This window comes from Barbatula barbatula (genome assembly GCF_947034865.1).
Source record: "Barbatula barbatula genome assembly, chromosome: 9".
NCBI lineage: Eukaryota > Metazoa > Chordata > Actinopteri > Cypriniformes > Nemacheilidae > Barbatula > Barbatula barbatula.
Genome location: NC_136772.1, coordinates 11475369 through 11500880, shown reverse-complemented (window position 1 = coordinate 11500880; position 25512 = coordinate 11475369). Strand labels below are relative to the sequence as shown.

The 25512-nt window shown below is 41.5% G+C and overlaps 2 protein-coding genes across 2 annotated transcripts in view; one reads left to right on the top strand and one right to left on the bottom strand.

Moving 5' to 3' along the window:
• The window catches only part of LOC306898734 (dynein axonemal heavy chain 7-like), a gene marked incomplete at its 5' end in the record, with an annotated part of 97234 nt that overhangs the window by 52572 nt on the left and 19150 nt on the right, over positions 1-25512 (bottom strand). Inside the window, 23 exon segments of the mRNA XM_079464476.1 lie at positions 520-598; positions 600-704; positions 8477-8507; positions 10079-10415; positions 10617-10934; positions 11125-11215; positions 11992-12233; positions 12332-12410; positions 12489-12616; positions 12720-12797; positions 12801-12992; positions 15298-15486; positions 15588-15771; positions 15884-15997; positions 17619-17962; positions 18164-18481; positions 19556-19780; positions 19879-19957; positions 20036-20163; positions 20262-20534; positions 22783-22929; positions 23072-23255; positions 23368-23481. Of these exon segments, the coding sequence (XP_079320602.1) occupies positions 520-598; positions 600-704; positions 8477-8507; positions 10079-10415; positions 10617-10934; positions 11125-11215; positions 11992-12233; positions 12332-12410; positions 12489-12616; positions 12720-12797; positions 12801-12992; positions 15298-15486; positions 15588-15771; positions 15884-15997; positions 17619-17962; positions 18164-18481; positions 19556-19780; positions 19879-19957; positions 20036-20163; positions 20262-20534; positions 22783-22929; positions 23072-23255; positions 23368-23481 (3979 nt within the window).
• LOC306899089 (uncharacterized protein) lies at positions 1062-6083 on the top strand. Its single transcript, XM_079465101.1, has 4 exons — positions 1062-3138; positions 3220-3271; positions 5427-5543; positions 5802-6083. Exon 1 carries the CDS (start codon positions 1448-1450, stop codon positions 2828-2830), a length of 1383 nt encoding a protein of 460 aa, XP_079321227.1. The 5' UTR covers positions 1062-1447; the 3' UTR covers positions 2831-3138; positions 3220-3271; positions 5427-5543; positions 5802-6083.

Here is a 25512-nt window from a genome sequence, read left to right as displayed (position 1 = left end):
TGTGTTCATCAGAACAGATTTGGTACAGAACAACCCGAAGATAAGACATTGACAGATTTTTTATTTTTGGGTGAACTGTCCCTTTAAGTCTGCCGAGGTTTTGCTTGAGGTTCGAACCCACAAAAACCCTGCTCGCCAACCTCATTTTCTGCACACTCTCCAATTTGAGTCCCTGCAGACAAAATCTATAATTCCTATTTGATGGCAGAGCTGGGCAACTTTTTTCCGTTTAGAGAAGGACAAAAGATATTGATGTCTCTTATAGCACAGAGGCTCAGGATGACAATTACACACCGAAGTGTGCCTGCAAGAGCGACTGTTTTCGGCTATGCGTCTGACAGCTTTATCTCATTTGTCATGAATGCACTTCTTTCACGCAAACATCTCCAAAGACACGTCAGGAGAAAAAGAAAAATGAACGCTGCATCTTATAACTTCTCAAAGGAGTTACAGTACTCTGTATTCTAGACACAAACAAACCAGATATCGTGTTTGCGGATGTGGGGCTATCGGGCTCACCAAGCTGACTTGTTTCATGGTGTCCCTCCAGGTTTTGTCCACGGCTGTAAAGCGATCTCTCTCAGTGGGCATCTGAGCCAATGTCTGGAGAACTAAATATGGGCTCAAGGTAAAGCCAGGTGCCCTGAACCTTCAACCACTCATCCAGAATTTCCTGCAGCAACAGCAGCTTACCCTCCCAGTCCCTGTAATACACACACATGTATATTCACATTAAATCCTAAGAAGATGATGTGTTTGTATCGTAAAAATATTGTAAAATTGTGCAATGTGATTGGGGCCATCCCACTACCAAGTATTTAACATTTGTATTTATACACTCTTATAAAATCTCTTTAAAATCCACAAAAAATCATAGACGCTCAAATGATGTTTTAATTACAAAGTTTGAGAGGAACCTAAGGATATAAATCAGCCCGATGTTCCATCAACAGTAATCACCTATCAGCCGAGCATGCAATCTCTACTTAATTATCTAGGCTGGTTCACCATCAGCAATCACCGTATCTACCCTATCAGCTCCAGCAAGCTCTATCATAAATAGACAAACAGTCTTACCTAAAGCTTCTTGCCAGATAAGCAGATAAGGTTCGGATTATACGGACTATTCCCAAGCTTCCCTGCCATCCCCGCCGCTCTGAGCGGCGTGCATCTAAGAGGAAGAATTCGGCATCGCTTCCACCGGCACGATGTCCACCTCATTCACCGGCATCATCATACGCTTTTGCGCTCCCCAAGATATCCGCATGCAGCAAGTGGACGATCCAGAGACACCACCGCGACTGCAGCTGACCGCCCCGGCCAGGCTGGCCGGCAAATCTCAGGAGCCCTGGCTCACCCATACCTCTCCAGCGTGAGGCTGCCTCCGTTGGGGACACAACCGCTGGTCTCTGGACCACAATTCTTCGGCGCCACCGCTAGCGCGAGCATGTCTCCGTTAGACGCACAAGCGGCCACCGTTAGATTCACTTTTCCCGCCCCGGGCTCTTGGCTCCCCAGCGCGAGGCTGCCTCCGCTGGGGACACAAGCGCTGGTCTCGGGACCACAATTATTTGACACTGTTGCCTCCGCTACCACGAGCCTATCTCCATTAGACGCACAAGCGGCCGCCATTAGATTCGCTTTTCCCGCCCCTGGATCTTGGCCCGTGGAGCCGGAATTGATTTCTAGCGTGAGGCTGCCTCCGTTAGAGTCACGGGCCTCGGTCCCGGGGCCTCATATCTTCAGAGCCGCTGCCAACACTAGCGCGAGCTTGTCTCGGCACAACGCGCAAACGGCTGCCATTCTCTCTCTTCAACAGGCCCGCCCCACATTTTCATTGGCCATAGCCCCTTCGATGCCAGCGCCTCCACACGCGCATGCGATGAAACCTCCACCAGTCTCCAGCAGCATCAGAGCGCAGATTTTGGCAGAAGTCCAGGCTGCTGGAGCCCGAAGCAGACCCCATGCCTATTCCTGTACCACCTTATCTGGAGTGGATCTTCCAGTGAATCACCCACTGCAAACGCTTCTCGATGCCTCTCTCAATTCCATAACTAAGGCAGTTTCCCCCAGGACCCTGCAATCATACCTCACAGCGTGGAGAAGCTTCAGATCGTTTCACCAGGCTTTCAGCATTCCCTTCCCAGAATTTTCTCTCCTCACAATTACCTCATACATCTCATTTCTCAACACTGCAAAAAACCTTCAGGCCAGCTCTATCAGAGGTTACCTCAGCGGACTCCAGTTCTTCCATAAATTGATTTTCAACTCCACGTCACCGGCCATAGCAAGCTCCCAAACATCAATGGTTATCCAAGGCATACGAAGATCCCAACCCGCCCGGCAGGACGCCAGGAGGCCCATTACCTTGGAGATTCTCACCAAATGCATCTCCACCCTCCGCAAGGGATATCACTCACATGTTGCTCGCACACTCGACGCCATGTTCACATTGGCGTTCTTCGGCTTTCTACGATGCTCAGAGATCACCACCACATCCAAATTCGACCCTTCAGTTCACCCCACCATGAAGGACCTCCAAGTGCTGGATTCGGAGACGATTTCTTACTCGATTAAGCAAAGTAAGACGGACCAGACCAGGAGAGGCCATTTCGTCTACGTTTTCAACATCCAGTCACCGATTCAGCCGTATCGAACCCTCCTAGCCTACCTTCGCTACAGACAACCCCAGTCAGCGGCCTTATCGGATCCCCTCTTTGTCGATGACTCTAATCGCCCGGCCTCACGCTTCTGGTTTCAGAAGCACCTCAAAGCCGTCCTGCTCCAATCTGGCATCCCAGCAGACAACTTTTCCCGTCACTCCGCATAGGCGCAGCTACCACAGCCGCCCAAAAGGGTCTATCCCAGCCGAAGATCCAATCCACAGCAAAATTTCCAGTGTTGTTTTGAGTTGTTTTTTTAGTGTTACTTTACCAGAGTTAAAAAGTGTTGATTTAGGTGTTAATTTGAATGATAACAGCACTCACGGTGTAAATAAAAGGTAAGAGTCAGTGTAATTACAGTGAGTTGATGTTAAATTACACTTTAGCGCGAGTACATCCAATTTCCGGTCATTGCGGATCACTTCCTTTTTGACTGATGGCGGACAACCACGAGGTGAAGGCAGTGCAAAAATAGGTAGGCTATAATACATTTTTAATAACTTCATTTTTTGTTTGTTTATTTAGTGTTCTCAACATTTCTTATGTACATTTTCAGCTCGCTATCGTTATTTTCAATCCGCAGACAACCGACCGAGAGCAGCGCAAAGGTAACAATAACGTTTTTTTAAGTTAATCATGATCAGTTTCAACATAACCTAGGGTTAGTAATATTTATTAATTGTTAGTGGGAGATCATGCATTTATTTCTGTGATCAACGTAAACGTTTTAATGAAATGAGATGCAACCCGTTTAGCCAGATCTCATGTGCTTTGCCATGGCCAAGAAACGCATACGTCTAATATGTCGTGCAGCGTTTTCACAGATATCTATACTTGTATATACCGAACTCCGTAAACACATGACGTGACTTTTGTTGGTCCTAGTTAATGTTATTTACGCGAATATCGTCGGGTTTCCCGCCCCTTCCCCAACAGTGCTATTTTTAAAAGCTAATACAACAGGAAACAGCTTTGAAAAAGCGCACTGTCATTTTATATATTTCCTTGTAATGATATTTAACTCTCGTGTGTTCTGACGAGCGCGCAGTTGATCTGCTATGGCGCAAGTTCTTCCGTTCACATTAACGGTGTATCTGAGACCTAACATGTTTTCGTACAGGGCTGATATGCACTTTTAAGCCTTTTTTGTGGTGCATTGGCGAAGACAAAACGCGTTGTTAAAAAAATTGATTGGTAGTATAATGTACTTTCAAGGCTTTTCCCTGACAGATAATTATCTAATAACAAAACTTTGTGAGGCGTTTTATTATAAACGAACAATTGCTGTACTTTTATAAAGTATCATCTGACGTTAACTGCAGCTACTCAATTACGCCACTGCGGCAGTGGCGGCTGGTGAAAAATATTCTCGGTGGGGCTGTGCCATACTTTTTTGTTTCCGTAACCATCGCAATAAAATTTAACACAAACTGCAGGACAGCAGTGCTCAGTGAAATAGTCAGTAATTATTTAATGCCAATATTAAAAAGTTGAGGCATTCGTACACAAAAACATAAACATCATGATGCACAAACACAAGCCTTTTATTTGCATTTAAACTGAACTTGTAAACAATTGACTATTTCTACATATAAGTAACATCTTTTGGAAAGGCTGTTGGTGCCATTGGTAGTAAATAGGCAACACAATATGCATGCTGTCAGAACAGAGTGGAAAGTGGACAATAACATTAAATTATTATAAAGTTTATAGGAATTCTTACACTGTATAAAGGATGTATAATATAGAAATGGATATCAAGTGGCTGAACTCAAACCTTTGACTGGAAGAATAGCATAAAGTATTTTATGATCAAACTAAATGTAACTAATTGTTAATGTGCTCCAGAACTGCAACAATTAATTGATACAAAACATATATACAGTAATATTAGCAACCACACTATTAACATTTTTTAGAGTACCATATATAACTGAATGATTTTTATGCTAAGGTCAACTATATACAAAGAAACGTGTGTGTGTGTGTGTGTGTGTGTGTGAAGCTACGGGAGAAGCCGCGCATATACTGCTTCCCTTTTTCGCTAGCCTGCTGTTTGATTGAGAGGTCAGGTTGATCTGGGCCCAGCTCTTTCACCCGAACTTTCTCCGACAAAGTTCTCCTCTCAAACGGATCTTGGAGGAGAGATTTCACCGAGTTAGGGTTGGGTCTTGGAGGAGTAACGTCCGCGCTCGCCATTGTCGTTTAGTAAAAATGGCGCCCCTAGAGCCCAGTCCTTATTCTATCAGGGCTTGGGGCGATAAAATGATCGCCCTTCTTGGATTCTATTTAAGAACGCTGATTGGCTAAATTTTATGTCATACATTCATATCTTAAATTAGCAATTGGCTTAACTGCTACATAGACCCGCCTCCTTTGGGCACTTTCTCTATCGCCCCAGAGCTGATGAAGCGGTCAGACAGGCAGAGGAAAGGTTGCAAATATGATTTTGTATCATATTTTACATGTATTACTGGGTGCATTCCATATTTAAAACACACAAATAATGACATACTGATGTTTTTCTCATTATTATTACTATTTTTGTTTTAATTTTTTAATTTTTTTTTTTTTTTGTGGCTTAAGGGGGGCGGCGCCCTAGCGTCATCACAGTGAGGCGCTGACTAAGCCCTAAGAGAATGAGAAAGCTTTTTTGTCAATTTTAACAATACACAAAACTATAGAGACACAATGTCACATGTGGTTTTCTTAATTTTACCGTTGTTATTGTGTTTGGAAATTAGTTTTTACTTTTTGTTTCAGTGATTTCGCCAACAAGATCCTCAACCCAAAGCACTTGCACTGACTATGAGGAGAGAGAACCAACAGTGCACATGGACCAGCAGTAAAGAAGCCTTGAATGCTGAAAAGGCAAAACCGGTATGTATTTCCAAATGGTAAATTTGCCATGTAAGCTTGGATAGTTGTTTTCTGATGATGTAAGTCATATGTATCTTGGGTAGCCTTGGGGTGTCAGCACATTTTTGGGGTGAAATGGTGGGTGATCAAATGTTTACTTTTTACAATAAATTAAAGAGGTTTGAACTTTTTATACTGTTTTTTTTATTAACAAACTTTGTGAATTAGTGAAGTTTCTTTTTATGTTATTTTGTTAAAATACAATATTTGTCTTTTCAGACTTGCACCAGTATTGAAGGCCATCTCAGTGAAAGGGAGGGCTGCCAGCCATACCTACTTGGATTAGGAAGATTCAAGGGCAGAATCGAGAAATTCTACTCTCAGAGCATCATCATGCATTTAAAGTACATAGAAACTATGAGTGAATTTATTAAAGCAAATGCTCTGAGGTTCTAAAGGTCTTTTGATCTACAGTGTCCATATGGGTCAGATGGTGAATATATTGTACCTTCATTTCTGTTAGTTTGAGATGTCATTTGTTAAAAATAAAAGATCAAACTGAAACTATGTTTGCTTTTCTTTTTGTACATGTATGTATCTTAATTATAGATAAATTCGATCTAGATGTAAATTACCTTAATCAGGACATTTTTAAACACTAAATTAGTGTACAATTACCTAACACAGTGTTAAACTATTGACACTAAGATTTCAATTTCAGCACTATTTTGGTGTAAAATTTGCCTTTTGAGAAAGTACAAATTACACTAGTGGTGTTAAATTTGAACACTCCGAGAGTTTTTATTTCACTGTGTAAGTATTAAAATTATAACACTTTTAAAAGTGTATATTTAACTCAATTTAGTGTGGACCTATATAAACCCCGAAAAAGTGTTGATTTTCACACTGCAGGTGAGAATTTAACACTTAGAAATTTGCTGTGTCCCTAGGCCGATGGTCATCAGAGGCTTTTAGAAGCTACATCCGGACGGACCTGTCGCTCCTCAGGGAAGCCCATCGAACACTCCTTTCCCGTATCATCTGATAGTCTCGGATGTTAGTTCAAACCTCAGCCACTTTGACGCATGACTACCTGAAGATCGCATCACCTTAGGACCAATCGACTCAAGCAGGTGTCGCATTCACAGTTACCAGTTGTCCAGCTTTGTCACCCGGGAAAGCCTCCGGAGGAGATGGTTCTCTCATCTGGGGCTCAGCTGAGCCAGTCTTCATTGCTGAAGGTGGCACCACCATACAGTTTGTTAACAAGGTAGCCAGCGCTTCCATCTCACGACGTTGTTCTAAAAGTCTCGAAGACTGCACCACTCGCCATGGAGACAGTATCGCAGCAGCAACCACCCCCGCATGGGCACGATCTTCCAACCAGTACTCTGCAGCACCAGCCACAACTTGCCATGGAGACAGTATTGCAGCAGCGACCTGCCCCGCAGGGGTCTGAGCCTCCAACAAGTGGTCTGTAGCAGCAGGAACCACCAGCAATGAAGCCAGTATCACAGCAGCGACCGCCCCCGCAGGGGCCCGAGCTTCCAACAAGTGCTCTGTAGCAGCAGGAACCACCAGCAATGAAGCCAGTACCGCAGTAGCGACCGACCCCGCAGGGGCCCGAGCTTCCAACAAGTGGCCTGTAGCAGCAGGAACCACCAGCAATGAAGCCAGTATCGCAGCAGCGACCGCCCCCGCAGGGGCCCGAGCTTCCAACAAGTGGTCTGTAGCAGCAGGAACCACCAGCATTGAAGGCAGTGTCGCAGCAGCGACCGCCCCCGCAGGGGCCCGAGCTTCCAACAAGTGCTCTGTAGCAGCAGGCACCACCAGCAATTAAGCCAGTATCGCAGCAGGGACCGCCCCCGCAGGGGCCCGAGCTTCCAACAAGTGCTCTGTAGCAGCAGGCACCACAAGCAATGAAGCCAGTATCGCAGCAGCGACCGCCCCCGCAGGGGCCCGAGCTTCCAACAAGTGCTCTGTAGCAGCAGGAACCACCAGCAATGAAGCCAGTATCGCAGCAGCGACCGCCCCCGCAGGGGCCCGAGCTTCCAACAAGTGCTCTGTAGCAGCAGGCACCACCAGCAATGAGGTTAGTATCGCAGCAGCGACCGCCCCCGCAGGGGCATGAGCTTCCAACAAGTGTTCTGTAGCAGCAGGCACCACCAACAATGAAGCCAGTATCGCAGCAGCGACCGCCCCCGCAGGGGCCCGAGCTTCCAACAAGTGCTCTGTAGCAGCAGGCACCACCAGCAATGAGGTTAGTATCGCAGCAGCGACCGCCCCCGCAGGGGCCCGAGCTTCCAACAAGTGCTCTGTAGCAGCAGACACTACTAGCAATGAGGTTAGTATCGCAGCAGCGACCGCCCCCGCAGGGGCCCGAGCTTCCAACAAGGGCTCTGTAGCAGCAGACACTACTAGCAATGAGGTTAGTATCGCAGCAGCGACCGCCCCCGCAGGGGCCCGAGCTTCCAACAAGTGCTCCGTAGCAGCAGTCACTACTAGCAATGAGGTTAGTATCACAGCAGCAACTGCCCCCGCAGGGGCCCGAGCTTCCAACTAGTGCTCGGTAGCAGCAGACACTACTAGCCATGAGGTCAGTATCGCAGCAGCGATAGCCCTAACAGGCCCTCATCCTTTCGTTTACTAAAATTCAGGTTGCACCTCCGTACCGCAAAGCATGGCATTTTTGGGGGGTGTATGCGTACTTCGGCGGTTGTCCAGCTCTATTTTGCATTTGGGGGGTGTGTTCTGGGCTCGAGCCGGTTCCGAGCCCGGAGCACTTGCTCTGAGCAGGGTAGAGTGCTCCGGGTTCGGATAGATCCGGCGAGCTCGGAGCGCACTCCCTGCACAACACGCCAAATACGCATAACCTTCATTCCCATGCTTTACCATCTATCCCAACAAGGAGCTGTTTATTGGCGAGGGCGAACTCGTGAATTGCCATTGCTTACCGTATCTCAGCCTCGAATGGCTTGATGAAGGGTGAGTGTAACCCAGATAATCCAGGCTACGAGTAAAAGTGTTTAGGATGTGTAAAAACATGGGAAAAGTAAGGAAAAAGAATAAGAGAGAGAAAAACGAGTGTTTTAGAAGAGAAAGTGTTTCATCCAATCATTGATCGTGCTGCATTGATTGACACTCCAACGAGCCAATGGTAGCAGCGCACTGAGATTCATTGCGCCCGCGGCGGTCAGAGACGTTGAGAGAGAGCGAGTCAGAGGATAGATATTGAAAAAGTAACTTGAATGCAATCAAAAGATTTTGTTTATGAGTGAAAGTGATAACTTTGAAGAGCTGACGACGAAGTGAGGAGACGGAACAGAGAATTGAGAATAAAAAACTGATGTAGATGCACGGAGCACCAAAATCACCGGGAATTATCTTATTGAACGAGATATGACATTTTTGCCTTGGTGAGTTGTTTTTTCATATATTGGCTTGACTTTTCAAAAGAAAACTGTTGCAGACTTAGTTGAAAAATTAGTAATGTGATGTTAGCGTTCATATAGGCGCTTATGCATAGCGTGTGAGCTAGTGCTAATTTGCACGCTGGGCTAAAGCTAACCGCATGTGAAGATGCAAATGAGTCAATGACGAGTGATAATGTCATGTAGAAGTGTCAAGATATTGAGTCAATATGTTGTTTAAAATGTATATATGATGTTTGTTGATGAAAATGTTCGAATGGAAGATTAATTATTGTTTTGCCTTGTTTTTACAAGGCTGGTTTTTTTTGTTTCTTCCTTTTTTCATGTAGGTGTTCTTCTGAGAAATTGTGATCACCATCCTGGACACGTGAGACGCGTATGAGCGTATGTAAAAGGCGAGCCACCCACGGAGACAATTTGATTGTTGCGCTTTGATCTTGAATTAATCAAACTGGTATGAGAAATCTTTTGTTTTTGGACAAATAGGACTGAAACTTTGTTTTTTCCATATTTTTTCCTTGAGTTTTGGACAAGAGAGACATTGGATCTGAACTAATTGATTCTGAGGAGTCAACAAATCTTTTGATCTGAGTCATTTCAATCTGAACTGAAAATAACTGAATCAATTCAGTGAATCTTGAATATTTGATTCATTTTGCTGAAAAGACTTTCACATTTGGAGTTTTGAATTTATGATAATGTTTTGAGAACCTTGTTTATTTTTTCTCTCAATTTTGTTGGGTTACAGAAACTGAGTCTGTTTAGTTTTCAACAAGTTTATTTTATTATTTCATTTTATACAAAGTATTTGACAGTTGTTTTCAATTGATCTGATTTGTCTGAGTCTTGAGAATAACTTCCTGAAATACAAAACAAAGAGAGTTGATCATAAGCATTGTCATACATTGTATGTTCTGAATGAGTGTTGAAATTTAAATGCTTCAGACAAACTGCTACTGGGAAATTCAATGAACGCAAGATTTCAACCAGTAAAGAAAGTTCTGAGTTTTCACCTACCTGCTGTGTTGCCTCCCTCTCTCCAGTAGTCGTTCCTTACCTTCTGATCAGTGGCCCATATCGAACAATATTGAACCTTATGCAAGTATCAGACCTCACACGCGCTACATGAGCCTCTCATGGTCTGGGTCTTGACAATATGGTCATCCAGCTGCATCTGTACCTCATCCAATGAGGACAGAATGGAGGTCCCGGTTTCACGATATGGCAGGAGGGTAAACTCCATCCCGGCCCATTCACCGGCCATGCGCTCCATGGCCTTTTCGAGACCGTGTTCCTTGCTGGCTGATTCACTGATGGTTTCAAAGGCGGCGAGATGAGTCTCCAGATTGAGAGCAACAAACTTGCCCACACAGACGTCCTCTTCTGACGGCCTGAGGGGGAAGCCCACTACTGCAGACATGGCATCCCAATGGCGGTCACGGAGACCGGGGTTACACAACACCTGCCGAAACAAATTATCATCAATCAGTAAACCATTTTTTATTTATATTTATTATTATGTAATGCTTTAGCCTCCAGTAAGAGCGTAGTATTGTCAGCTCTGTTTTCAACTCAATTATTCCCAATAAGTAGTCTATACACATACTGATCAAATATTCCATAAAAAGTTTAGTCACCAAAATGAAAATCCTCATCAAGGTACCTGCATTAAAGGAATGTGCTCCTTAAAGGCCTCTACTGCCTTCACAGAGGTTGCGATCTGAAGAGTGTTGTGTGAGTCCTGGAAGCTTTTCTCAAGCTTGTACAAAGAACGGCTGTAGTTCCCGACATCAGCTTCTACTTTGTCTGGATTGACAGCTGCGAGTGGGCCGTCCACCCATTCATGGTGCTGCTTTTGAAACTCAGCCGCCATCTCATATAGCCGCAGGTACGGACCCAGACGGTCCTGAACCGTCTTGAGCTGTGGGTACTGAGAGACAGTCCAGCCAAAGGCCTCCTCTTCCTGGTTGAAGCCTCTGATCTGATGGATAAGAAAGTGAAGATGGAGTGATGATAGCTGCTATTGTCAGCAGCACTCTAACGCATCACTAACAAATGTGCTAAAAATAACCCACTGCAAACTTTCAAGGACTATATGGTTTCATATGCATCAAAAGCCACCAAAATTTTGTCCAAAGTCTGGACGTATTACGTTGTCCAAAGTTCAGTACCTTTTCTATATGAGAGTCCAGTTTAGAAATGAGGGCCTGGGCTTTCTTCAGGTATTTGCTGATCTCAGAGATGTTACCAAAGGTGGCCAATTTATATCATATATTATAATTTCATCTTGCTTGTATGCTGCACAATTTACACTACAGCAGAGGTGTACAACTGAATGTTTACTCAGAGTTCGATGTTCTTACACTAGTTCAATTATTTTGTATGTCTTTGAAATGTTTTTTCTTGAATACTTACATGTTAAAGAAAATAAATAAGCACTCTTTTCATTCAACAATGTGCCCATTATTATCATCAGTGATTAAGCAACTCAGACTTTTAAAAACACATTTTTAATGGATATCGTCTAATTATCGTTATCGTTATAATCGTCAAAAATATCTAGATTTAATTTTTTGTCCATATCGCCCATCCCTAGTACAAATCTGAAAATACTCTCTAGTGACTATCCATCTCAAGTTAGATAGCTAAGGCGGAGCATCTGTTAACTCCTCCCTTTCAACTGTCAGACTGCTGCCAGTTCCCTTTCAAAGTGCAACGCCTGTTTTTAGACAGCCATTCAAATCGAAGTGAAATAAAAAAGCCGCGCCCACTATTTATTCTCATTCTACATTTCGTTCCATTTGGAAATACGTCAGAATACAAAAATGTAAACGATCACAACTTCCAGTTCACAGGGTCTTAAGATGCACTTAACAATAGAGTTGTGCAATAAGAAGGTTTGTTTTGTCTGTAAACCATCGCCAAATTATTTTGTTGCCATGATGACATTGTCTGCATGTTTCCTATGTTTGGTTTGAGCAATCATTCTGTACAGTAAGTTTCTTGTGTTAAGAATTGAAATGGGTTTTATGGCCCACTGTGGGGTCTGCCATGCCTTGAGTCCATCCTGGAACTGTCCGGTCTTCTCCTTAATGATCTGACGGTGCTGATTAAAAACTGCCGGCATGCGTGCATGACTCTGGAAGGTCTCGCTGTTCAGCCGGGTATCTGTGAGCGAGAATGTGACATAATCCACCAAGAAACACAACCGGCTATTTGACTCCTGAAGCTTCAATTCCAGCAGAGGCATCTCCTTTGTTTCCACCTTCTCCACATATACCTACAAAACAAAAGACAAAGTGACATATAATCACTATACTCAAAATTGTCATAGGAACTAAACAAAGAAGGTTCATAAATACAGCGGATCAGTTTTACCTTAAGCTCCACAAGATCCTGTGTGTTTGATGGAGTTCTTAGGGCTTTCTTTGATATTTTATCATATTCCTCACACAACCTAGAGATCAATAACACCACACATTACCTGCCTGGAACATCAGGTTACTAAATGTTTTTTAAATGTTCTAAGCCTTACTTCTTATTGAACTCTCGATGATTCTGTAACATGTGATTGACCATTCTCTCCATAAGACCCTCCGCTCGCTTAACAAGAGCCCGGACCAGCTCATGAGAGTGAACTTCGAACATACCCAAACGCACCACCTGAAACAAAGGAAAGTTAATGTGTCTCATTCATTTAAGTCTTTATTAGTCTTTTAAGGAAGGGCTTTGTGAATGAGTACAGCTGATGTAAAGAACAACGAACCTTGACGGTGCTGTACCGGATCTCATGAGCTAACTGCTGGTAACGGGTCACCTCCATCATCAGCTCATGGAATGAGTGCTACTCTTGGAGGAACTGGGTCACATTCTCGTCAGCTTGCTGGGACACCAGCGGGGCATACTTATCATAGAGACGAATGTGCTCTGAGGGTCTGGTACTTTCTGTACGGATTACCTGCCTGACCTTCTGCTGCTGGGCCTTCAGGATCTCTGGCAGGACAATGGGTTTAAGGGTACTGTGTGTTTTTGGGTCAGGCTGGAATGAGAGAGTATAAATTGTGTAAGTACAGAAGCACAAATGGTATTTTAAAGGTATAATTTAACGCTGACTTCTTTACCATGTTAAACTTGCTGGCTTCTCAAGCTTCACATGGTCAAAAACTAGTTGGACGCATTACCTAGTATTTCTGTGCTTGATACACTCCCCCAAGGTTCGTGTAGGTTTCAGAAAGTTTGTTTCCGAACATGAACGACCCTTACATAAAACAACTTCTCTTAGTCCCTTATTGGGCAATTCTCCCAGAAAAGCATGCCCATGACAAGGCGAATGAAATTACCCGTCCACGCGTCAATTGACAGACAAAAGGAAACCCTGCTTATCATCAAGATTGGCAGCACTGCGTAAAGATTGGTTGCACCTTGGGCCTGCAACTGTAGCTTGTTACTCTTGCGATGAGGTGACGAAGTTGAGATGTGTTTGTTAATACTCTAAATACTCTTCGAAGAAACAAAGTATGCAATACTTGAGAAGTATGAGATTGGCAGAAATTGCGTGTTCAACCAGACCTTTAATAACCAATGTTTAAAGGCTGCTTGATTCAAAGGTCTAGTGTTTGAAATTTTGCAGAATCTAGTGGTGAGGTTGCGAATTGCAACTAACGGCTCACCCATCCATCCCTTTTAAAGCACTAAGATGGTTGCCACAGACAAAGATGTTGTCACATTTTAATTTCTTTGCCGAAGGAGATAACATATTTATGGAACTCGCTCTGTAAAGCAGCTTGTCTGTTTAGGGCTACTGTAGAAACAACATGGCAAATTCCATGCAAAGACAGAAATAGCTTTTTCTAAGGTAATAAAAACATAACGCTTCATTATTTAAGGTCTTTGTACACCTCTGAAGACATAGTTATGTATATTATATTACAATTCTGTTTTTAGATCCTCTAAAAAATGACACACAGCACCTTTAAGATATAACATTCATGTTGAATTATGTCATAAGAGCTCATTTCAATATTTAGCTGATATTAAACAGCTGGAGGTAACATTTTTGTCCCAAAAGTGTCATGAAGTATTATGCTTTGTAGAGTTGAGCCGGATACTCGGCTGAAACGAGTATCCGGTACGGATAAAGCATATTTGCCGAGTACAAGTATTATACGAGTAATGCGAGTTAATATCTTTGCTCGGATGGAATAAAAATCCTCATTGGGTAGCTGACTGTGTCTGCGTTCTGTGATAGGCTAGTCACAGCGCCCCTCCCTTACACATACAGATTTGCTGTGTCCCGCTCTGCCCACTCACTCACACACAGAACGCTGAGAAGAGAACAGCTCTCTTTCTCTCTCTGTCTCTCCCTCAGTCACTCAGGTTCGCGGGTCTTTTCCGTTAACGTTTAGGTTTTCTTGAGCTTCAGGTTTGTTTTTTATTTCGTTTTTTTTTTGCAGTACTTATTAACCAGTAGAGTTCTGGTAAACGTTGGGTTTGTTCAGACGTGGTGCTTGGTAGAACGCGACTAGCGTTGCGTCTCTGCCTGTCTGAGATTTTTTTTTCTTTTTTTAACCGTCTGCTGACTCTAACCAGTTTTTTGACTTCAAGCAAAAAAATAAAGTAAGTAAGTTAGTGGTTTAAAAACTATAGGCTATTACAAATTAATTAGCTACACACACACACACACACACACCTGGTGTGAAAAAAAAAGAACCAAAAAAAAAATCACTGATCATAAAAAAATTTTAAGTTAAAAAAAGAAAGTTATGTTTAGATGAAAACTCTTGTTCATTACATTTTTCTTCATAATTGCAACCACATGTGTTGTATTAATTGTTGCAAAACTTGTTCTGTATATAGTTCGTTTGTTATCGTGATCAAAACCATTGATCTGAAGCTCAATGCTGATGCTGTCATGTAAATAGTTTTCTAATCAGCAATAAATATAACAATTTCTGATCAACCCATAGCAATTGCATGATTAAAAATAACATACTGGTTAAAGCCCCGCCCCTTTCAAGACAACCCGACCACTTCCTGGTTAAACCCCGCCCAGTCCGAGTACAGATACAGATAATTCATATGGTTAACAGATACAGATACAGATAATGCTGTACTCGCTCATCCCTAATGCTTTGTCTTAACATCAGAAACAAGAAATTCTAATATACTAAAAAGTCTATTCAAACTGGGCAGAAAATTCTGAAAGTTATATTTTCATAGTACACCGAATAGTTTTATATATTTCAGATAAATGTTATCCCTCATAATAGGATTGTGAAAATAGCACCTATGAAACACACACAATATTGGCAAGATGTCACAAAAAATGTAAAAAATATGTTTACCGTTTCTGAATGCAGCAGCTGCGGCTCCACCCGAGGAATCAGACTTATGGATTTTAGCATCATGTTATAGACATTTACCAGGGCAACTTCAAAGTCTTCAAAATCAGGTACAAATTTAATAGTATTATCGTCCAGATCCAGCACCAGCTTTATGACAAAACCCAGATGATCACAGGTTCTCACAGAAAACTTCAGTAAGGAAAAAAGCATGTTACCTTCCAAGTTTTAAGGATTTATGAGGGTGTTAGCCTGTAAAAGATAATAGCATGCAACGATAGAGCAGATCTTACAGGGTCTTCGGCAATGAGTTGTGTGTAATCCTGAATGGATTCAAGTGCCAGGCTTTGAAGCTGGGAGGTCATGAGTGTGGCAACGCAGTTGTAAAAAGACCGGAGCCGAGTGACACTGGTTTTGCTGGAGACCAGTTTGCGCTTGATACCAAGATTATAAATTTGCTGCACTTCTGGTATCCACCTGTTTCATTGAAAAGAGACATAGTAACATTGTTTTTGTAGGATGCAGTTTGCTGATCTTGATTGTCTAAGCAAAAGGCAGTAAGCATGTGAAAAGAGTTTTATGTGTTTACCTTCCGAGAAGGACTTCATTGGCACATTTAATCTGTTCATTGACTTGCTGATGAAAGGCAGAAAGCTCCAGCGACTCATTGTGGAAGTCCTCCACATTAACAAGACGCAACTTTCTAGAGAAGGGACAAGGAAAAGAAGGAATGCAGAAAGGGAACCACAGTGATAAAAATGAAAATCTCACTTTAAATATGATGTAGTTTATTGTAAACAACACTTTGATATTACATAATGTATTTCAAAGCTAAAAATCACAGTGATATTACTGTTGTTTAACCGTGAGCATAAATATGAAACTTGACACTGATTGACACTCCAACGAGCCAATGGTAGCAGCGCACTGAGATTCATTGCGCCCGCGACGTTGCGGCGGTCAGAGACGTTGAGAGAGAGCGAGTCAGAGGATAGATATTGAAAAAGTAACTTGAATGCAATCAAAAGATTTTGTTTATGAGTGAAAGTGATAACTTTGAAGAGCTGACGACGAAGTGAGAAGGAGACGGAACAGAGAATTGAGAATAAAAAACTGATGTAGATGCACGGAGCACCAAAATCACCGCGAATTATCTTATTGAACGAGATATGACATTTTTGCCTTGGTGAGTTGTTTTTTCATATATTGGCTTGACTTTTCAAAAGAAAACTGTTGCAGACTTAGTTGAAAAATTAGTAATGTGATGTTAGTGTTCATATAGGCGCTTATGCATAGCGTGTGAGCTAGTGCTAATTTGCACGCTGGGCTAAAGCTAACCGCATGTGAAGATGCAAATGAGTCAATGACGAGTGATAATGTCATGTAGAAGTGTCAAGATATTGAGTCAATATGTTGTTTAAAATGTATATATGATGTTTGTTGATGAAAATGTTCGAATGGAAGATTAATTATTGTTTTGCCTTGTTTTTACAAGGCTGTTTTTTTTTTGTTTCTTTTTTTTCATGTATGTGTTCTTCGGAGAAATTGTGATCACCATCCTGGACACGTGAGACGCGTATGAGCGTATGTAAAAGGCGAGCCACCCACGGAGACAATTTGATTGTTGCGCTTTGATCTTGAATTCATCAAACTGGTATGAGAAATCTTTTCCTTTTGTTTTTGGACAAATAGGACTGAAACCTTGTTTTTTCCATATGTTTTCCTTGAGTTTTGGACAAGAGAGACATTGGATCTGAACTAATTGATTCTGAGGAGTCAACAAATCTTTTGATCTGAGTCATTTCAATCTGAACTGAAAATAACTGAATCAATTCAGTGAATCTTGAATATTTGATTCATTTTGCTGAAAAGACTGTCACATTTTGAGTTTTGAATTTATGATAATGTTTTGAGAACCTTGTTTATTTTTTCTCTCAATTTTGTTGGGTTACAGAAACTGAGTCTGTTTAGTTTTCAACAAGTTTATTTTATTATTTCATTTTATACAAAGTATTTGACAGTTGTTTTCAATTGATCTGATTTGTCTGAGTCTTGAGAATAACTTCCTGAAATACAAAACAAAGACAGTTGATCATAAGCATTGTCATACATTTTATGTTCTGAATGAGTGTTGAAATTTAAATGCTTCAGACAAACTGCTACTGGGAAATTCAATGAACGCAAGATTTCAACCAGTAAAGAAAGTTCTGAGTTTTCACCTACCTGCTGTGTTGCCTCCCTCTCTCCAGTAGTCGTTCCTTACCTTCTGATCAGTGGCCCATATCGAACAATATTGAACCTTATGCAAGTATCAGACCTCACACGCGCTACATGAACCTCTCATGGTCTGGGTCTTGACAATATGGTCATCCAGCTGCATCTGTACCTCATCCAATGAGGACAGAATGGAGGTCCCGGTTTCACGATAGGGCAGGAGGGTAAACTCCATCCCGGCCCATTCACCGGCCATGCGCTCCATGGCCTTTTCGAGACCGTGTTCCTTGCTGGCTGATTCACTGATGGTTTCAAAGGCGGTGAGATGAGTCTCCAGATTGAGAGGAACAAACTTGCCCACACAGGCGTCCTCTTCTGACGGCCTGAGGGGGAAGCCCACTACTGCAGACATGGCATCCCAATGGCGGTCACGGAGACCGGGGTTACACAACACCTGCCGAAACAAATTATCATCAATCAGTAAACCATTTTTTATTTATATTTATTATTATGAAATGCTTTAGCCTCCAGGAAGAGCGTAGTATTGTCAGCTCTGTTTTCAACTCAATTATTCCCAATAAGTAGTCTATACACATACTGATCAAATATTCCATAAAAAGTTTAGTCACCAAAATGAAAATCCTCATCAAGGTACCTGCATTAAAGGAATGTGCTCCTTAAAGGCCTCTACTTCTGCCTTCACAGAGGTTGCGATCTGAAGAGTGTTGTGTGAGTCCTGGAAGCTTTTCTCAAGCTTGTACAAAGAACGGTAGTTCCCGACATCAGCTTCTACTTTGTCTGGATTGACAGCTGCGAGTGGGCCGTCCACCCACTCATGGTGCTGCTTTTGAAACTCAGCCGCCATCTCATATAGCCGCAGGTACGGAACCAGACGGTCCTGAACCGTCTTGAGCTGTGGGTACTGAGAGACAGTCCAGCCAAAGGCCTCCTCTTCCTGGTTGAAGGCTCTGATCTGATGGATAAGAAAGTGAAGATGGAGTGATGATAGCTGCTATTGTCAGCAGCACTCTAACGCATCACTAACAAATGTGCTAAAAATAACCCACTGCAAACTTTCAAGGACTATATGGTTTCATATGCATCAAAAGCCACCAAAATTTTGTCCAAAGTCTGGACGTATTACGTTGTCCAAAGTTCAGTACCTTTTCTATAAGAGAGTCCAGTTTAGAATTGAGGGCCTGGGCTTTCTTCAGGTATTTGCTGAGCTCAGAGATGTTACCAAAGGTGGCCAATTTATATCATATATTATAATTTCATCTTGCTTGTATGCTGCACAATTTACACTACAGAAGAGGTGTACAACTGAAAGTTTACTCAGAGTTCGATGTTCTTACACTAGTTCAATTATTTTGTATGTCTTTGAAATGTTTTTTCTTGAATACTTACATGTTAAAGAAAATAAATAAGCACTCTTTTCATTCAACAATGTGCCCATTATTATCATCAGTGATTAAGCAACTCAGACTTTTAAAAACACATTTTTAATGGATATCGTCTAATTATCGTTATCGTTATAATCGTCAAAAATATCTAGATTTAATTTTTTGTCCATATCGCCCATCCCTAGTACAAATCTGAAAATACTCTCTAGTGACTATCCATCTCAAGTTAGATAGCTAAGGCGGAGCATCTGTTAACTCCTCCCTTTCAACTGTCAGACTGCTGCCAGTTCCCTTTCAAAGTGCAACGCCTGTTTTTAGACAGCCATTCAAATCGAAGTGAAATAAAAAAGCCGCGCCCACTATTTATTCTCATTCTACTTTTCGTTCCATTTGGAAATACGTCAGAATACAAAAATGTAAACGATCGCAACTTCCAGTTCACAGGGACTTAAGATGCACTTAACAATAGAGTTGTGTAATAAGAAGGTTTGTTTTGTCTGTAAACCATCGCCAAATTATTTTGTTGCCATGATGACATTGTCTGCATGTTTCCTATGTTTGGTTTGAGCAATCATTCTGTACACTAAGTTTCTTGTGTTAAGAATTGAAATGGGTTTTATGGCCCACTGTGGGGTCTGCCATGCCTTGAGTCCATCCTGGAACTGTCCGGTCTTCTCCTTAATGATCTGACGGTGCTGATTAAAAACTGCCGGCATGCGTGCATGACTCTTGAAGGTCTCGCTGTTCAGCCGGGTATCTGTGAGCGAGAATGTGACATAATCCACCAAGAAACACAACCGGCTATTTGACTCCTGAAGCTTCAATTCCAGCAGAGGCATCTCCTTTGTTTCCACCTTCTCCACATATAACTACAAAACAAATGACAAAGTGACATATAATCACTATACTCAAAATTGTCATAGGAACTAAACAAAGAAGGTTCATAAATACAGCGGATCAGTTTTACCTTAAGCTCCACAAGTTCCTGTGTGTTTGATGGAGTTCTTAGGGCTTTCTTTGATATTTTATCATATTCCTCACACAACCTAGAGATCAATAACACCACACATTACCTGCCTGGAACAACAGGTTACTAAATGTTTTTTAAATGTTCTAAGCCTTACTTCTTATTGAACTCTCGATGATTCTGTAACATGTGATTGACCATTCTCTCCATAAGACCCTCCGCTCGCTTAACAAGAGCCCGGACCAGCTCATGAGAGTGAACTTCGAACATACCCAAACGCACCACCTGAAACAAAGTTAATGTGTCTCATTCATTTAAGTCTTTATTAGTCTTTTAAGGAAGGGCTTTGTGAATGAGTACAACTGATGTAAAGAACAACGAACCTTGACAGTGCTGTGCCGGATCTCATGAGCTAACTGCTGGTAACGGGTCACCTCCATCATCAGCTCATGGAATGAGTGATGCTCTTGGAGGAACTGGGTCACATTCTCGTCAGCTTGCTGGGACACCAGCGGGGCATACTTATCATACAGACGAATGTTCACTGAGGGTCTGGTACTTTCTGTACGGATTACCTGCCTGACCTTCTGCTGCTGGGCCTTCAGGATCTCTGGCAGGACAATGGGTTTAAGGGTACTGTGTGTTTTTGGGTCAGGCTGGAATGAGAGAGTATAAATTGTGTAAGTACAGAAGCACAAATGGTATTTTAAAGGTATAATTTAACGCTGACTTCTTTACCATGTTAAACGTGCTGGCTTCTCAAGCTTCACATGGTCAAAAACTAGTTGGACGCATTACCTAGTATTTCTGTGCTTGATACACTCCCCCAAGGTTCGTGTAGGTTTCAGAAAGTTTGTTTCCGAACATGAAAGACCCTTACATAAAACAACTTCTCTTAGTCCCTTATTGGGCAATTCTCCCAGAAAAGCATGCCCATGACAAGGCGAATGAAATTACCCGTCCACGCGTCAATTGACAGACAAAAGGAAACCCTGCTTATCATCAAGATTGGCAGCACTGCGTAAAGATTGGTTGCACCTTGGGCCTGCAACTGTAGCTTGTTACTCTTGCGATGAGGTGACGAAGTTGAGGTGTGTTTGTTAATACTCTAAATACTCTTCGAAGACACAAAGTATGCAATACTTGAGAAGTATGAGATTGGCAGAAATTGCGTGTTCAACGAGACCTTTAATAACCAATGTTTAAAGGCTGCTTGATTTAAAGGTCTAGTGTTTGAAATTTTGCAGAATCTAGTGGTGAGGTTGCGAATTGCAACTAACGGCTCACCCATCCATCCCTTTTAAAGCACTAAGATGTTGTCACATTTTCATTTCTTTGCCAAAGGAGATAACATATTTATGAAACTCGCTCTGTAAAGCAGCTTGTCTGTTTAGGGCTACTGTAGAAACAACATGGCAAATTCCATGCAAAGACAGAAACAGCTTTTTCTAAGGTAATAAAAACATAACGCTTCATTATTTAAGGTCTTTGTACACCTCTGAAGACATAGTTATTTATATTATATTACAATTCTGTTATTAGATCCTCTAAAAAATGACACACAGCACCTTTAAGATATAACATTCATGTTGAATTATGTCATAAGAGCTCATTTCAATATTTAGCTGATATTAAACAGCTGGAGGTAACATTTTTGTCCCAAAAGTGTCATGAAGTATTATGCTTTGTAGAGTTGAGCCGGATACTCGGCTGAAACGAGTATCCGGTACGGATAAAGCATATTTGCCGAGTACAAGTATTATACGAGTAATGCGAGTTAATATCTTTGCTCGGATGGAATAAAAATCCTCATTGGGTAGCTGACTGTGTCTGCGTTCTGTGATAGGCTAGTCACAGCGCCCCTCCCTTACACATACAGATTTGCTGTGTCCCGCTCTGCCCACTCACTCACACACAGAACGCTGAGAAGAGAACAGCTCTCTTTCTCTCTCTGTCTCTCCCTCAGTCACTCAGGTTCGCGGGTCTTTTCCGTTAACGTTTAGGGTTTCTTGAGCTTCAGGTTTGTTTTTTATTTTGTTTTTTTTTGCAGTACTTATTAACCAGTAGAGTTCTGGTAAACGTGGGGTTTGTTCAGACGTGGTGCTTGGTAGAACGCGAACCATTTTTTTTCTTTTTTTAACCGTCTGCTGACTCTAACCAGTTTTTTGACTTCAAGCAAAAAAATAAAGTAAGTTAGTGGTATAAAAACTATAGGCTATTACAAATTAATTAGCTACACACACACACACCTGGTGTGAAAAAAAAAGAACCAAAAAAAAAATCACTGATCATAAAAAAATTTAAAGTTAAAAAAAGAAAGTTATGTTTAGATGAAAACTCTTGTTCATTACATTTTTCTTCACAATTGCAACCACATGTGTTGTATTAATTGTTGCATAACTTGTTCTGTATATAGTTCGTTTGTTATCGTGATCAAAACCATTGATCTGAAGCTCAATGCTGATGCTGTCATGTAAATAGTTTTCTAATCAGCAATAAATATAACAATTTCTGATCAACCCATAGCAATTGCATGATTAAAAATAACATACTGGTTAAAGCCCCGCCCCTTTCAAGACAACCCGACCACTTCCTGGTTAAACCCCGCCCAGTCCGAGTACAGATACAGATAATTCATATGGTTAACAGATACAGATACAGATAATGCTGTACTCGCTCATCCCTAATGCTTTGTCTTAACATCAGAAACAAGAAATTCTAATATACTAAAAAGTCTATTCAAACTGGGCAGAAAATTCTGAAAGTTATATTTTCATAGTACACCGAATAGTTTTATATATTTCAGATAAATGTTATCCCTCATAATAGGATTGTGAAAATAGCACCTATGAAACACACACAATATTGGCAAGATGTCACAAAAAATGTAAAAAATATGTTTACCGTTTCTGAATGCAGCAGCTGCGGCTCCACCCGAGGAATCAGACTTATGGATTTTAGCATCATGTTATAGACATTTACCAGGGCAACTTCAAAGTCTTCAAAATCAGGTACAAATTTAATAGTATTATCGTCCAGATCCAGCACCAGCTTTATGACAAAACCCAGATGATCACAGGTTCTCACAGAAAGCTTCAGTACGGAAAAAGCATGTTACCTTCCAAGTCTTAAGGATTTATGAGGGTGTTAGCCTGTAAAAGATAATAGCATGCAACGATAGAGCAGATCTTACAGGGTCTTCAGCAATGAGTTGTGTGAAATTCTGAATGGATTCAAGTGCCAGGCTTTGAAGCTGGGAGGTCATGAGTGTGGCAACGCAGTTGTAAAAAGACCGGAGCCGAGTGACACTGGTGTTGCTGGGGACCAGTTTGCGCTTGATACCAAGATTATAAATTTGCTGCACTTCTGGTATCCACCTGTTTCATTGAAAAGAGACAAAATTACATTGTTTTTGCAAGATGCAGTTTGCTGATCTTGATTGTCTAAGCAAAAGGCAGTAAGCATGTGAAAAGAGTTTTATGTGTTTACCTTCCGAGAAGGACTTCATTGGCACATTTAATCTGTTCATTGACTTGCTGCTGAAAGGCAGAAAGCTCCAGGGACTCATTGTGGAAGTCCTCCACATTAACAAGACGCAACTTTCTAGAGAAGGGACAAGGAAAAGAAGGAATGCAGAAAGGGAACCACAGTGATAAAACTGAAAATCTCACTTTAAATATGATGTAGTTTATTGTAAACAACACTTTGATATTACATAATGTATTTCAAAGCTAAAAATCACAGTGATATTACTGTTGTTTAACCGTGAGCATAAATATGAAACTTGACACTGATTGACACTCCAACGAGCCAATGGTAGCAGCGCACTGAGATTCATTGCGCCCGCGACGTTGCGGCGGTCAGAGACGTTGAGAGAGAGCGAGTCAGAGGATAGATATTGAAAAAGTAACTTGAATGCAATCAAAAGATTTTGTTTATGAGTGAAAGTGATAACTTTGAAGAGCTGACGACGAAGTGAGAAGGAGACGGAACAGAGAATTGAGAATAAAAAACTGATGTAGATGCACGGAGCACCAAAATCACCGCGAATTATCTTATTGAACGAGATATGACATTTTTGCCTTGGTGAGTTGTTTTTTCATATATTGGCTTGACTTTTCACAAGAAAACTGTTGCAGACTTAGTTGAAAAATTAGTTATGTGATGTTAGCGTTCATATAGGCGCTTATGCATAGCGTGTGAGCTAGTGCTAGTTTGCACGCTGGGCTAAAGCTAACCGCATGTGAAGATGCAAATGAGTCAATGACGAGTGATAATGTGATGTAGAAGTGTCAAGATATTGAGTCAATATGTTGTTTAAAATGTATATATGATGTTTGTTGGTGAAAATGTTCGAATGGAAGATTAATTATTGTTTTGCCTTGTTTTTACAAGGCTGTTTTTTTTTGTTTCTTCCTTTTTTTCATGTATGTGTTCTTCTGAGAAATTGTGATCACCATCCTGGACACGTGAGACGCGTATGAGCGTATGTAAAAGGCGAGCCACCCACGGAGACAATTTGATTGTTGCGCTTTGATCTTGAATTCATCAAACTGGTATGAGAAATCTTTTCCTTTTGTTTTTGGACAAATAGGACTGAAACCTTGTTTTTTCCATATTTTTTCCTTGAGTTTTGGACATAGGCGGAGTTTGACATTCGAGCCAGGGGGGACAAAAAAAATCATTGTAGCAGCTGGGACCTGGGCTATCAATTGGGGAACACAGCACTAACACATATGGACACAACAAACATGCTAAATAAACACATATATTTATTTTTAACCCAAAGAAGAAGAAAAAACAGTACAACAATACAATCATTCTATTAGTAAACAGGTAAGCCACTTGACTTTGCATCGCATCTTCGGACACAATTAGGATCAACGCAATAAAATGCGGACCACTTTTGTTAAAATATTATCTTCAACCAAAACGAAAAGATTTTTAAAGTTTTTCTTTCCTTTTTTCAAAACAGATTGTGGCAATGAGAGCGATTAAAAAACAAGTTATATTTCGCATTTTGTTGTACTTAATGAATCATTTAAAACATTTTGAGACAAGGGGAAAAAATAAAAAAGACGCCATGTGAGAGGCTACAGTATGCATAGATTGGGGCAGAGCAGGTTGCTTGGGACAGCCGTGTTTTTCTCCAAGATAATCTGTGTTTGTGTTACCTAGTGCAGCTAGTGCATCTGTGGCCGTGGGGTGAACGTCAGGACTGCTAGCGGTTGCTGCTGATCCAGAGCTGCTCGGTGTATCCTCCAAGTTCACAGCGGTGTCTGTTTGCCTGTCGTTATCATCGGTTACTGTTGTTTGTGTTGTATCTTTGTTAGATCCAGAAGACTGAATATCTGTGTCATTTGGAGCTCGATGTTTTAAAAATCTCCTTATGTCCATATTTTTGTCCATAGCTAGCTGAGAATCGCTGGACTTACGTTACTTGTCACATGACCCAGAGCCCTGAATTTTTTTTTTACTAAAGGAGTATATGAAATCAGATGTATTACCTACCACCATTTAGTTGTTTTGTTTTATTTAAGATATTTATAATCTATAATTTTTTTAAAGAATGCAATTATTTTTTTTGTTGAAACAATGCAATTACCCGTTTCAGCCGCCAGGGGGGGCAATGCT